Here is a 13,111-nt window from a genome sequence, read left to right as displayed (position 1 = left end):
TGAAGTTTGGCTCCACAAATATCATACAGCAGCTCTCAGAAATATTTCCATTCTTTCCATCCATTTCATGACAGCAAGCCCACAGCAGTCCTGCAGCAAGTCAGTATGATGCTTGCACAGCTACCACAGAATGCACGTAAGGCTGTAGAGCATGTCTGTGTTGGCGTCTCCATCAGTTTGATGTAACCTTCTGACCCCACACATGCAGAGTATTCACGTCCTGTCCCTTGGTTTGACATAGTGTCCCTGACCAAGGCCTCCACCGGCTGGTCACCACGTCCCACCTAAACATCCAGCACGTGGTGGAGGTAGGAGATGTAACAGATAGCCAGCCGCAGGATCTCAATCTTGGATAACTTTTTGTCTGGCGGGATGGTCGGGAGCAGCTTTCTCAGCTCTGCAAAGGCCACGTTGAAGGCCACCACGCGGACGCGCTCTCGGGTGGCGTGCGCGGAGCGATATTTGGCTGTCGCGCGCCTCCTCCGCCTCTTCTCCTCCCTGCTGAGCGCGGGCGCGTGCACGGGATCGGCCGACATGGGCCCGCACTGGACCTGGTCCAGGAGGCTCTCAGAGTCCGCTTGTCCCCAGGACAGCTCGGGCTCGGGCTGGTCAGGACTGAGCATCGTGCTCCTGCCCCCCACGCTGCAGATGTCCTGCAGAACAACGGGAGAAATCACATCGTGTCTGTAGCTGCCATGAAGTGAGACATAGCTGATATTATTAGACAAATGAATTCAGCCAAATTCCTACTTTTCTCAACTCACACAACTTTAGAGCAGACGAGACTTTGTGTACTTCATAGAGCTTTTTTAGCCAATTTTAGGATCATGCCGGGATCTTTGATTCTTGTTTTTTAGCTGTCAGATTTCTATTCTTTGTTGGCCAAGTTGAAAAACTTCATTTACGGGACAAAATTAAAGGGGCTCGTGCTGCCCCCTTGTGACGTAACTCAGATACCGGCGCTGTCCGAGGTGCTGAAAGGAAAATCGCCACAGCACGTCGGCCATCAATGCATTTATCAAAATGATCAATATTTAAAAATCAACCAGTCAGTGTTCTGCTTTGTAAAATGAAATCATATATATCGGAGCGTGTGTGTTTGTAAAGCATTGTTTTTAAGACACATCAAGCTACCAACTCCTGTGTAAATTTTCTGCTTTCGACTTTTTGTTTGTCAGGATTGAGTAGAGAGGGATTCCCAGTTTTGAATGTCATTACGGTTAGAATGAACAAAAGTTGCCGCGTTTAACTAAGCAAGCAATCTAAGCTAAGCAATCTTAGCTCTGCGATCACCTGAACCAGGTTTTACGGAATCACAGTAAAATGAAACATGAACTTACCTTGCACATTCAAAGAAGGAACTGATTCAAATACAGCCCCATATCAAAAACTGTTCGGGTAAACAATCAGTGCAAGTGGGCGAAGTTTTTTTCTCTTCATTCGTCTTCATGCTGTTTTAGGTTTTATTGCTCTAAGTATAGTTAAAGAGATGCGAACTGGGAGTGGGATCAGGTTGCACTTCCAGTGAAGTAGACACGCAGTCCTCCCGGTCCATCATGGTTCCTAGTGCGCATCTCCTCCCTCCTAGTGTCAGAGCCGGTCTGGCTTGTTGCTCTGTCAGTTTCTTCCATCAAGTATTTGTCTCAATGTGAGCAAGCCGCCCCCCCCCCCGAAAACACACACGCCCCGCCCCCTCAACCCCAATCTTTCCATAAAAGGCGTTATAGTGAAAGGCTCTCACTTGTCAGAGCCTCTCCCCGCTTTCACTTTTACTCCCTGGTGAGACGTCCAAAGTACAATTTGTTGGTGTAGTTGTTTAATTGTCATTATTAGTAGTCGACGAACATAAAATCGACCTGATGTGAAATTAGCTGCACTGGCGCCACGTTTTATAAGATTCTGTTTGCAAAATGTCAAATGTGAACCTTTGTATAAATAAAAAGAAAATCAAACCAAATTTGTCTTACAGTCTCATATATCCTTCAGGATAATACTGAAACATCTGCTGTCTTGTATTCATTAAAAAAAAAACACAAAAAAAAAAAACAACAGAAAAACAAAAACGTAGGCACAAACAAAGCAGAAACAACACTTTGCAACCTTCTTGTCGAGGAGGATTTAGTTGTATTTGTTTAAGCAGAGCTGGGGCTGGTGAAAAGACAGGTTTGTAAAAGGGCTATGAGCCTGTGGGCTGTTGGTTTGGTAATAAGTTGTAAGATGTCATCACGCGTCTTGCCATTTCCAGAACTTTAAAGTGGTGATAGAAGCACTAGGTTAGGAGATTGGTAAGGAGTAAGCAGTCTGAACAGCAAAACAGCTCTTCTATCCAAACAAGAATAAAATGATATTTAAACTCTAAAAGCGTACACAGCCCAATGTCGTGGATTAGTTTGTGCTCTTGTGGATGGGCAAACGGGGCAGAAGTAGGTGTGTGGCTCTGGCATTTTGATCTGCTCATCTCTTAGAGGGAAATGTCAGTGAGAATCATTACTAACATAATCATCGTGAATAAATCACCAGTGGGCCTCCACCTCTGTGCCAATGGGGGACAACATTTTCTCAGACGCTGTCAGAAATGGCACCGTAAATGCACAGTTGGGGATCACATGTGATTATTGAGAAGGCCTCGGCATATGGCTAACATCATTATCATTCTCTCCAAAGCACCATGGCCATTTCTTCGTTTCAAACATCTTGATTAGGAAGCACAGAGAAATGGCAATAATGCTAAGTAATATTGCACCATGTCCAAAAAGAAAAGTAAGAGAGCAGGTAATATAACAGGCAATGGACAGGGAAAAGGTACTTAATGGAACACAAAAAGGGAGAGAGGAAAAAATAGAAATTGGCATCCAAATCTTATTAAATTCCTACAAACTATCGTCTAGAACATATCTGATTGTCTCTAGATGGACAGTATCATTATCCAGGAGATAAAAGATGGCAGTCCTTTCCCCTTCCAATGCAGCAAGATCAACTTCTTAGCACAAAGGAGCCCATGGGACAGTAAGAGGTATTGTACTTTTGAGAGGGTTTTTTTTTTTTTTTTTTTTTTTTCGGAACCCAGTCAGACTGAAACCAGGTCAGGCTTTATTTGCACTTTCAAAATCTTTGAGAAAAAAAGAAAAAAAAAATCTCTAACCAGAAGTCTTTCAATTTTGGTTACAATCCAAAACTAAGCAGGAAGTCGGCCTCTGCATTGTTGCATTTATCACAGGTAAGTGACAGAGCCTGGTAAATTTTGCTGTTTCGCCTTTGAATCATGTAATCTGTGAACAATTTTGACATGCAGTAAATGGTGTCTTGCATTAAGAGCACACAAACTGCTGTGCCCTCTCCCAAATCGAACCAAATCTGAAGGTTAATATTTGTATGTTCTTCCCAGTGATGATTTGGTTTTGTTTGAAGACAGGAAATGTTTCTTTTAAATTTACTCAGTCTGTTTAATGAAGTTGTTCAATTTACTTGAATATGCCAGAGAAACAAAAAGCCAATAAAGTCATTTCATTAGGTTTAATTTCCATTTCCCATGATGTTTTATATAGCTCTTAAACTAATAACATCATTCTGAACATTTTTAATTTTGGAAAAAATTAAAAATAAAAATCAGCAGTTATGAAAGAGACACACCTTCTCAATATAGACACAGGGGAGACTTAATGGGAAATGCTTTGCTTTGTGGTACATAATGAAAGAATACTGTTGTCTCTTGTGGGTCACAAGATGTGATGTTGACAAAAGCATGAATTTGTCTGTTGATATAACCCAGCTGTCAGTAATTGCTGAACAGACAGCCTGAACAACAAAATAAAAGAAGAAATTACAAATGAAAAAAATCAGAAATAAATAACAGAATAGGTGATCAGACATAGCAATCACGAACAGTTGTTGTTTTTGTTTTAACCTGGTGCTGATTGTGTCTCTGATAAAAGTGTAAAAAAAACAAAAACAAATAAATGATATCAAGGCCACAGTATTTTCCTACGGATAACATTTTTCGTTATGAAGTGCATCATATAAATGCATCCCAACTACAGGAACAAATTGATATTGTACATTCACTTATCTGCCATTTCACTGCAATCCACCCAAAGTAGGCTGAAGAAAAAATCTGATGATCCAGTCACATCTGTCACACATTTAACTCCGCAGACTACTGGAGATTAACCGGACTCCTCCATTAAATGCCTGGCCATGCTTTAAGAAATACCAAGATGATCTTTAGATCAACCCTGTAAACCAATGATGTATCTTCTTGACCACTTGGATTTAAAATATTTAAATTAAACCGTACAAAAAGCACACTGCTTCAGCCGTGTGAGTAAAATCAGACCGCTGGCCAAAAGCAGCAACCGAGGGATTTCATCAGAATCTCTAATTTCAGTGTTTTGCCTTGTGCCACTCTCCGCATAGTCTCTCTGCTCCCTCTTTCCCTCCTCTGTCTCAGTCTGGACACCATCTGTTTAAAGGCCAGAACCACAAGCCTCCCCTCCTCCTCGTCTGTTCATGCACGCACATGTCCACTTGCGTGTGTTAAATTAGATGTCTTTAATTTCCAGCCCCTCTTCCCAGGGTTCTTAGGTTCAACAGGGCAACAATTAGTCACTAATCAATTTGTCATTCCACAGAAAATACAAAATTTCTTCAATGATTCCACACCAGGCAGGAAAACAAAAAGAAATAGCTTGCTGTGGATGTGAAGGATAGCTGGTTATCTGTCATCAAACTGTAACATCACCTATGGCTCTTGGAACTTGTGATGTGTATTTCCACAGTATTTTAGTTTCGTTGTAGAAATTCATTGGTTTATTAATTGAAAACAAAGTGCCAGATTAATCAACAATGAGAGACAATAGCCGCTCTGATAAAAATCTGTCATTTCTCCAACAAATGTACTGGCATTATTTCTCTGAAGTTTTTTTTGTCTTCCTTAAATAATGAAGGAATGCTTGAGCCTGTCGTCTTCTTTTAGAGATTCGGTCAAAAGCCTTTTGAAATGCAGCTGGATGGTCTCACCTCTTCTATGCTCCTCCGCCCCCTCCCCTCCTCCTCCGCACCACTGTAGCCATGGTGACAAAGCTGATTGATTAGATATCTGATTCCAAATCAGCAGAAAGAAAATATGACAACAGATGGTAACCAGACAGAGACGGAAGGATCAAATTAAAATGAAACTACTTCAGCATTTGCACTTGTGATTTCAGAGCGACACAAGAGGGTTGCATATGAAGATACAAAACATATGACAGACCGTGCACAGAGCTGCTGTCTGTGCCGTGAAAAAGTCTCCCACTACCCTCAACACTTACCTCGACACTTCAACATCACATGGTTGCATAAGTTATAGCGTGTTGCTCATTTTTATCATTGATGTGTCCCCCTTAGTTTGCGCTATTAACTCATAACTCATTTCATTGCAAAGAAATATTAATGCTTATTTGGAAAATGTTTAGATGTTCAATATCGAATTAAATACTTCCAGCAAACGTAACTTTGATCTTTTCATCACTGTAGAGCAGGTCTGATAAACCGATATCAAAATATACTGCATGTGAAGTAATATGTTTTATAACTCAATTTCTTTTGGAAACTTTTTGGGACTTGCAGGCCCGTAGAGAACCTGTTACCAGGTAAAGTGAAAGACAATGTCGTGATTGAATCCAGTTGAGGTTCCCTCTTGTCTTCAGTTTTCTCAGCATATAAACAAACAACCCGCTCAGCAACTAAAACAAGGAACTCTTTATACAGTTTTTATTCCAATCAGTCACTTGGCCCAGTTTTACTCTCAGAACTAAACACAAAATTCCCAACTGTCTGAATCTGAAAGAATAACTCGGAGGAGGATGAGGCAGTAAACACACCTTTAAGTGCATAAATTGGTATAGAGATGCTTAAGTGGAAAAACAGAGAAGATGGATTTGCACACCTGTCAGCCACACTGGGGAAAAGGCTGTGTGATGTGTAGTGTGAGTTAAAAATGGAGCGTCGTCTCCATCAAACTTAAATGTAACAACTTCAGTTTGTTGTTTATTCAATCAGGACTTTCTTTCAACCACTTGAGTCAGTCAGACTCTACAGAGGACACCTGTCTCCTCGAGGGCCGGTTAATGGACAGTGAAGTGTCATGATGACGGAGGCAAAGACAGAGATTTGATTTTACTCAGAGCTTTTACTCCGAAGCAGTGACACTAGACTCAGTGCATGCTTGTGCTGTAACATCAAATAAATTTGCACAAAGTCTGTCTGTCATTCCCTCTATTAATGATAGTGTTTCACTGCCGCGATCACAGTTCAGTGAACATCACTTTATAGTGTTGCCTCCAGGGGTTATGGCTCATGAAACTTGGCTCACGATAAGTGGCTTGTTATCATGTTGACAGCAGAGGACACGAAAAAGGAGATTATATTAAATACAACGCTTCGTTGAAGTGTAGTAAGTGAGAAATACATTTATTTTTCAACTGAACTTACTGAAGAAATACCACAAAAGTTTAACCAAAACATGAAAACAGAGGACATTTAAAATGTTCATCTGGGCCCTTCTGTAGCCACTTGATGGAAATAGGAATTAGCTTTACAACTGAACTAAGGTCTGTTTATTGGTCTGATATTCCACCAAACAGGAAGGCACACTGACTCAGAGAAGACATGTTGAAATGCACTTTGACCACATTTAAAATATTACTTCTGACACTACTACTACTAATAATAATGCAAATAAACTGAAATTGAAAATAAATTACAAAATAAACAGAGGTTTGCAAATAAGTATGGCAATCACATGTCATGTTCTAATATGGTTAATTTAGTCTATAAATAAGAGATGGAAAAGCGCAAAGTAACTATTATGAGGCATTCATATGAATCCAAATGGAGACAAACACATGTTTTGCAAAATGTGTGGGGAAAGCAAAGAAAAGACTAATGTCTTTTCCTCTAATAAGGCTTTTTGTAATCCAACAATAGAATTTCAGATTAATAATGCTTCCTTTTCTTAACATTATTATCATCACTATTATATTTAAGTTGTGAGTTTGAGGAGTGATTTTAGTCTAAGTTTCCGCTCATTCCACCATATGACCGTGAAACTGCAAACAGTTTGTGATGATTAGCTACGTGTGATTCTATGCTTAATCACAGACTCTTTCTTGTTACCGCTCTGTGGAAATACAACATTTGCTAACTCAACTCAACACCCTCAAGTCTTCAAACAAACAAACAAACACACAAACAACAACAACAAAAAAAAAAACCCACCAGCTGCTCCTTCTGGTGGCCACTTCAGTTTCAGAATCATAACAGCAGCTTTGGATTAAGAGTAGAAACCACAGAAGCAGCTGTTTAATATAACTTCAGAAAGCAGAGATCTTTGTATGATAGGAGTATAATATTTAAGCAATCACAAACTTTTATTACATCCTCTATTTCCAAATGCTGTTTGAGCAACCAACAACGGTGCAGCTGCTACCATATCAAAGAGACGACAGATGGGGATTTCCTCGCTGCAGGTGATGCAACTGGTGTGATGGTGTGGTGCAAGTCTCCAATGTATCCATACTAAATGGGTTAAATGTTTAATTATTAAATCTCAGACATACAATATTCATTTATCCGAATGGTGATAATAAATTTATCATCAAGTCTGTAAAAAATATCTCTTGATTTTTGCAGTTTTACTTGGCAGATCCCTGTCTCTGATACTGAAGCAGAAGAGGAAAGGACCTAGTCACATTGTTGAAAGAGGCCTCTCCAAGACTCGAACTTCCTCTGATGGCTGTGATTATTTATACTTTGTACCCTGCCAAGGAACAGTGCTGAGAGTCTGCCAAAAGTATCAGGAAGTACAGTAAACCCTGCTGCCCTGTTTTCTTATTATCATCCTAATGATTAAATCGGACACATTAATCTGTTGAAGGTTGCAGTTTGCATGCTTTGCAGTGACTCTGTTGTGCCGCTATATACACAATTCATGACTCACCATCTGGATGGCTATTACTCACTTTGGCCTTAACCTCACTGCACTCTGGCAGATATTCGCAAATTGTGATTAAATCATAAACATAAAATGAATCTCTTATTGGAGGAGAATTTAGCCAGCGTCGCCATCTTGTGGTTAACACAGTGATGGAGTGCTGGATTCTGAGTCCTTGGCACAAATGGAAAGAAAAAAGGCATTTGCAGCCCACCCCAGTGGAGTCTTTCCCCTTTTCCATCACTTTGTCATCAAAACCAGTGCCTGAACTTCACTATTGTGTGGCAGATGAAAATGAAATTGGCTAAATTCTACCAAACACACTTTTCTTATGAGATGTTTAAACTTAAGAATAAACATTTTCGTAAATCATAATTTTTTAAGGCACACTATTCATTTGTTTATTATTTATGATTTTTATTGTTTACTCATTGTCCCGCATGTCTTCTGCCGCCTTAATGTGGACTCTGCAGCTAGTCCAACAAAAGGTTTAATATATTGAACTATAAACTATGTTTTTGCAGCTTGTTCTTACGTTGTATGTCAGCTTTTTATTTAAAATGAGTCAAGATGTGAAATGGTCAACATTCCTTTATTTTCCCAGATTGGCCACATGATGGCACTGTAGGTCATATTTTAATGTCATTATCCAGCATTTCCTGGAGAAGAAACATCCTCTGTAATTGTATGCCTTGCACCTTTTAATGCCCTTATGTAAGCAATAATTTGCCTCTAAGCATTAAATGTAAAGGAGATTCCGAAGGTGGGCTGCAGATGTTGCTTTCATGTTGTGAGTCAAAAACCTGGAGGTGACTGAAACCTGTAAACCAGGCCTTGAGAAAGCACACACCAAATACCTGCCACATGTGGAAGAGAGTGTAAAACACACTTTTGAGCGCACCGTACAATAGTACAACAAAACGGTCTGGAAACACATTGTTCAATACATCAAATTTAAAAAAACGTACCTGTCAGCAGAATACATGAACCCTCCCCGTCAACACAGAAGGAATGCAGCCAGCAGCTCAGTATGAGGCACGGCGAGGACCAATATACGTGTGCAGTAATGGCATAAAAAAAATAGAGAGCCCCAAGGGATGAAAAGCGGCAGACTCATAAACACCAGAATGCCTCATAATTTTAAATTAAAACAATCCATGCAGTAGTTTGTCAAACACCTGCAAACCTTGCAAACCCTTGAAAGGCAAATCAATCTCAATGAATGAGAAAAAGAAGAGACAATGGCAGGAAAGAGATCTGACAACGCACATCCATATGTCTTACTCATGTACTGTCATTGCATGCATGTGCCCCTATGTGCTAATGTGAAGCAGTCGTTCACTTCTCCACACCCCTCACCCCACAACGGGTGGCTGCATAGATACTACTTAGGGCTGACGCTAGTCACAGATGTGTGCCAGCTCATGTCTGCCTTTGATGCCCGTTGCCGAGACTATTTTCTTTTACGGGCCAACGTTCGTGAGTGGACTCAACCGCAGGCAACTGTTTCTTTAGAGGAAAATAATGTAAAGGCAAACAGAAATGGAAACCAGTAACAGCGGAGTGAGAGGATCAGTCTACCACATTTGCTTGGATGTGGTTTGACGACACAAGGAGTGGCACACAACTTTTAAACATCTTGTAGACAGTGGAAAGGAGAGACATGCACGCACGCTCTCAGATGTCCGCATGGCAATATATCAAACAAGACACAGAATGAATGACCCAGACGGATATTCATTCTCTCTCTCTTTGTTTGCAGGCTTAACTAGGAAAAGACATTCATATATCACCTTGATGTATGCACAAGAGAGGGCAGGTTAAATTTGCAGCTGCCTCTTAAATTGCACTTTCTGATTTCTGATTTAAAACAGTTTTGGTGAACTACGTGTGGATGAGAGTCCTGACACATGATCCCATATTGCCAGCTGATTGGTTGATTAACCTGACTGCTGATTGACAGCACCTGCTGGAGAACAATCAGCCATGAGCCTGGGTGTATAAAAAAACTGCACCTCAGGTTGTGAGGACAGTTGACACGTGAACAAAGAGCTAGTGAAGCAACAACATCATCTCTTCCTCAGTTGAAAATGGGTATGACCTTTTTCTGCTCTCATTTGTTCTGGTTGAACATTATTTGTGTGTTTCACTTGTTTATTTTTGTAGGTAATCTGGTTTGTTGCTGTTTGCTTGACAGGAAAGAAAGTGCTGATCGTGTATGCCCACCAGAGCTCTGGCTCGTTCAATGCCGCAGCCAAAGATGTAGCAGTTGAGGTGTTGACTGCTCAGGGCTGCGCTGTGGAAGTATCTGACCTGTATGCAATGAAGTTTAAGGCCACTGCCACGGCTGAAGACATCACTGGTAACCTAATCTCCTGTTGGTATTAAAGATGTCATGATTTCAGATTGCTTTGTAGTGCTCCAGGAAACTCTTCTCTCTGCAGGAGAAGTTAAGAATGCAGAAAACTTCCGTTATGCGGAGGAGACCAAGCTGGCGTGGGAGGAAGGGAAACTGTCTGCTGACATCACTGAAGAGCAACGTAAAGTCACTGAGGCAGACCTGCTCATCTTTCAGGTACAGTCTGACCGGCAGTAGCTTGTCTTGTTATCAGCCCTGAGTGATTACCATTTCAATGTTGGCCTGTGCCTTTTCTCAGTTCCCCATGTACTGGTCCAGTGTTCCTGCTATCATGAAGGGCTGGTTTGATCGTGTTCTCACACTGGGCTTTGCCTACTTGCAAGAAAAGCCATACAGCCATGGATTCAAGGTCAGCTCAACCATGAGCTTTACATTTGTAGTGTTAAATGAGCCTCCTAACACTCTGACTCCTACAGGACAAGAAAGCTGTGCTGTCTTTCACCACTGGCTATCATGAGTCAACATTCAGTGCAAATGGCATCAATGGAGACATGAATGTCACTCTGTGGCCACTACAGGTTGTCTTCTTGCTTTCATTCTGCATAAACTAACTGAGTCAACTTCGACTGACTAACCTGCTGTTCTCTGCAGAATGGCATTCTGCATTACTGTGGCTTCCAGGTTCTGGCCCCTCAGATCTTCTGGGCTCCTGCTCATGTTCCCACTGAGGCCTGCAACACTATGCTGGAAGCTTGGCGCAAACGACTGCCAGGCCTCCCGGAGGAAGAGCCACTTGCCTTCACTCCCTTGGACTACTTCGACCTGGAGAAGGGTTTCCAGCTCAAGCCTGAGGTCCATGAGAAGCATGCAACCAAAGAGTTCGGCTTGACAGTGGGCACCCACCTGGGAAAACCACTGCCACCCAACAACCAGATGAAATTGGGTGTCTAAAGGCAATGGGCTAGTCACATTAAGTACAATAAAAATCTGAGTCGCAAACTGACTTGAAGGTCTTGTAATTTCTCCCCCATTAATTTATCCAATGTATGGCCAGGTGAGCTCTCTGGAAAAGTTTTGTCCACCTGGACTCGCGTTAGACTCCAGTCTGGTACGTAATGTGTTAACCACTGGCTGCCTTGCATTCAGCTTTAATTATTTTTATTTTTTTCCCTCTCATCACTTTTTGCACAAATGCAAGCCTTGAACCACATGTCTGGTTCAAGATCCTGCTAGGATCATGCGAACAAGAGTTTAGTGGAAAAACACAACAGCATCCTAAAACTGAGGCCAAATGACATGTCTAAATCAATGACTTGTTTAATTTAGATTATTTAGCTGTGCCAGGCAGGTTATATATTCAGTCTGTCTTAATGTGAACATTCAATGTGCCCTTAATTTTGTTCAAGACTCTGGGTGTTCTTGACTAAGTTCTCCCACACTCATCTACTGAAGAACAGATGGGTTTTTTTTTTTTTTTTTTTTTTTTTTTCCTCATAGACCTTGTGCAAATTCCTTTTTGCCAGCTTTAATCTTAACAGTCCTGCACATCTTTGTACTGCATAAAACCACACTAAGCAGCAATTAACTGGGTTACTGTGACCTGTGTAGTTATCCCCAAATGCAGGTTTTGGCTTAACTTTTTTTTTTTTTTTTTTTTTTTATTGTTTTAATGCTTTGGGTTTTTGAAGGGAAACCCATATGCTACCTGCTCAGCACCAAAGTGACAATTGTGGGAGAACTGGAGAATTCTCAAGCTATGACATTTTCTGCAGGTGGCTGGGGACTGAACATCATTTTGCAAGAAACACACTCTCAAATAAATGCCAACGGTGTTTTGTTGAGCAAGATATTGAAATAAGCAGCCTTGCTTCATCATCTTGCTAAACATGCATCCGTTGTTCCCAAGTATTGTAAATTTAAAGCACATTTTTATTGCCCCATTTTTCCCACATTCAGAGTGATATCCTGCAATGTGCTTCTGACTCCTCAGATCTACTGGGCTGCTCAGGAGAAACATCCTCTGACTGCTTTGATGGAGATAAGTTTTTTTTGGCCGAAGCCTGAGGTCCTTGAGAAATGTGCTAACAAGGAGCTTGTTCTGGCAGTGTAAACCCACCTGGGTAAACCGGATCAAAGCCGGAGGGTGCTACACTGCTACTTTGACTCTGACTGTGCAGTTAAAGTGTAACCTTTTGCTCATTCTTATGGAGGTTTTGGCCTTTGTGCATGGGCCAGCTGAATTAATGCTCTTGTGAGCACTTTGTTTTGGATTTGTTATTTTGAACAAAGCAAACAAATGTCCCACATGCTGACTGGTTTAAGTCGAAGACTTCACTTTTGTATACAGACATGCTGGCAAATGAAGAGTCCCCTTGCATGGAGGTTTGTGCTCTGCACAGAGCCATAAGTGGCTGAGCCCTTTTCCCAGAGAAGCAGCTTTTGTTTGGGTATGGAGGAAATGAGATGGAGGCTGGGGTGGGGGTGTGGTGAGAGGGGCACACTTAAGGAAATGGCCTTGTACTCTGATGTCCAGACCACAGTCTGTGACATGTAGGAACTTGACAATGTGCATATTACACAGCTGAGGTTTCACAAGGTCACAAGAGTATATGTTTGTGTTGAGTCAGGTCCAGTTCCATAATCACCTGTCTCTGCAGCTAGAATGAGTTCAGAGCATTTCCTTTTCTTTTTTTGCTCTCCTACATCAGAAGAAGCTTATTGTGTTAACTTGTGGTCTCACAGTTAAACACTCTCTTACAACATGAGAAGAGTCATAGTAC

The 13,111-nt window shown here is 41.2% G+C and overlaps 2 protein-coding genes across 2 annotated transcripts; one reads left to right on the top strand and one right to left on the bottom strand.

Moving 5' to 3' along the window:
* Nucleotides 1-284: 284 nt before the first annotated feature.
* On the bottom strand, nucleotides 285-623 carry LOC115035171 (helix-loop-helix protein 2-like). The gene has a single exon (XM_029492885.1). The coding sequence runs from the start codon at nucleotides 621-623 to the stop codon at nucleotides 285-287; it is 339 nt and encodes a 112-aa protein (XP_029348745.1).
* A 9,394-nt stretch (nucleotides 624-10,017) lies between these two features.
* LOC115062280 (NAD(P)H dehydrogenase [quinone] 1-like) lies at nucleotides 10,018-11,282 on the top strand. Its single transcript, XM_029530910.1, has 6 exons — nucleotides 10,018-10,066; nucleotides 10,170-10,334; nucleotides 10,417-10,547; nucleotides 10,630-10,740; nucleotides 10,808-10,909; nucleotides 10,983-11,282. The coding sequence occupies exons 1-6, from the start codon at nucleotides 10,063-10,065 to the stop codon at nucleotides 11,280-11,282; spliced, it is 813 nt and encodes a 270-aa protein (XP_029386770.1). The 5' UTR covers nucleotides 10,018-10,062.
* The last annotated feature ends 1,829 nt before the right edge of the window (nucleotides 11,283-13,111 follow it).

This window comes from Echeneis naucrates, chromosome 21, assembly GCF_900963305.1.
Source record: "Echeneis naucrates chromosome 21, fEcheNa1.1, whole genome shotgun sequence".
In the NCBI taxonomy this organism is placed as follows: Eukaryota; Metazoa; Chordata; class Actinopteri; order Carangiformes; family Echeneidae; genus Echeneis; species Echeneis naucrates.
This window is presented reverse-complemented; position numbering and strand designations above follow the sequence as displayed.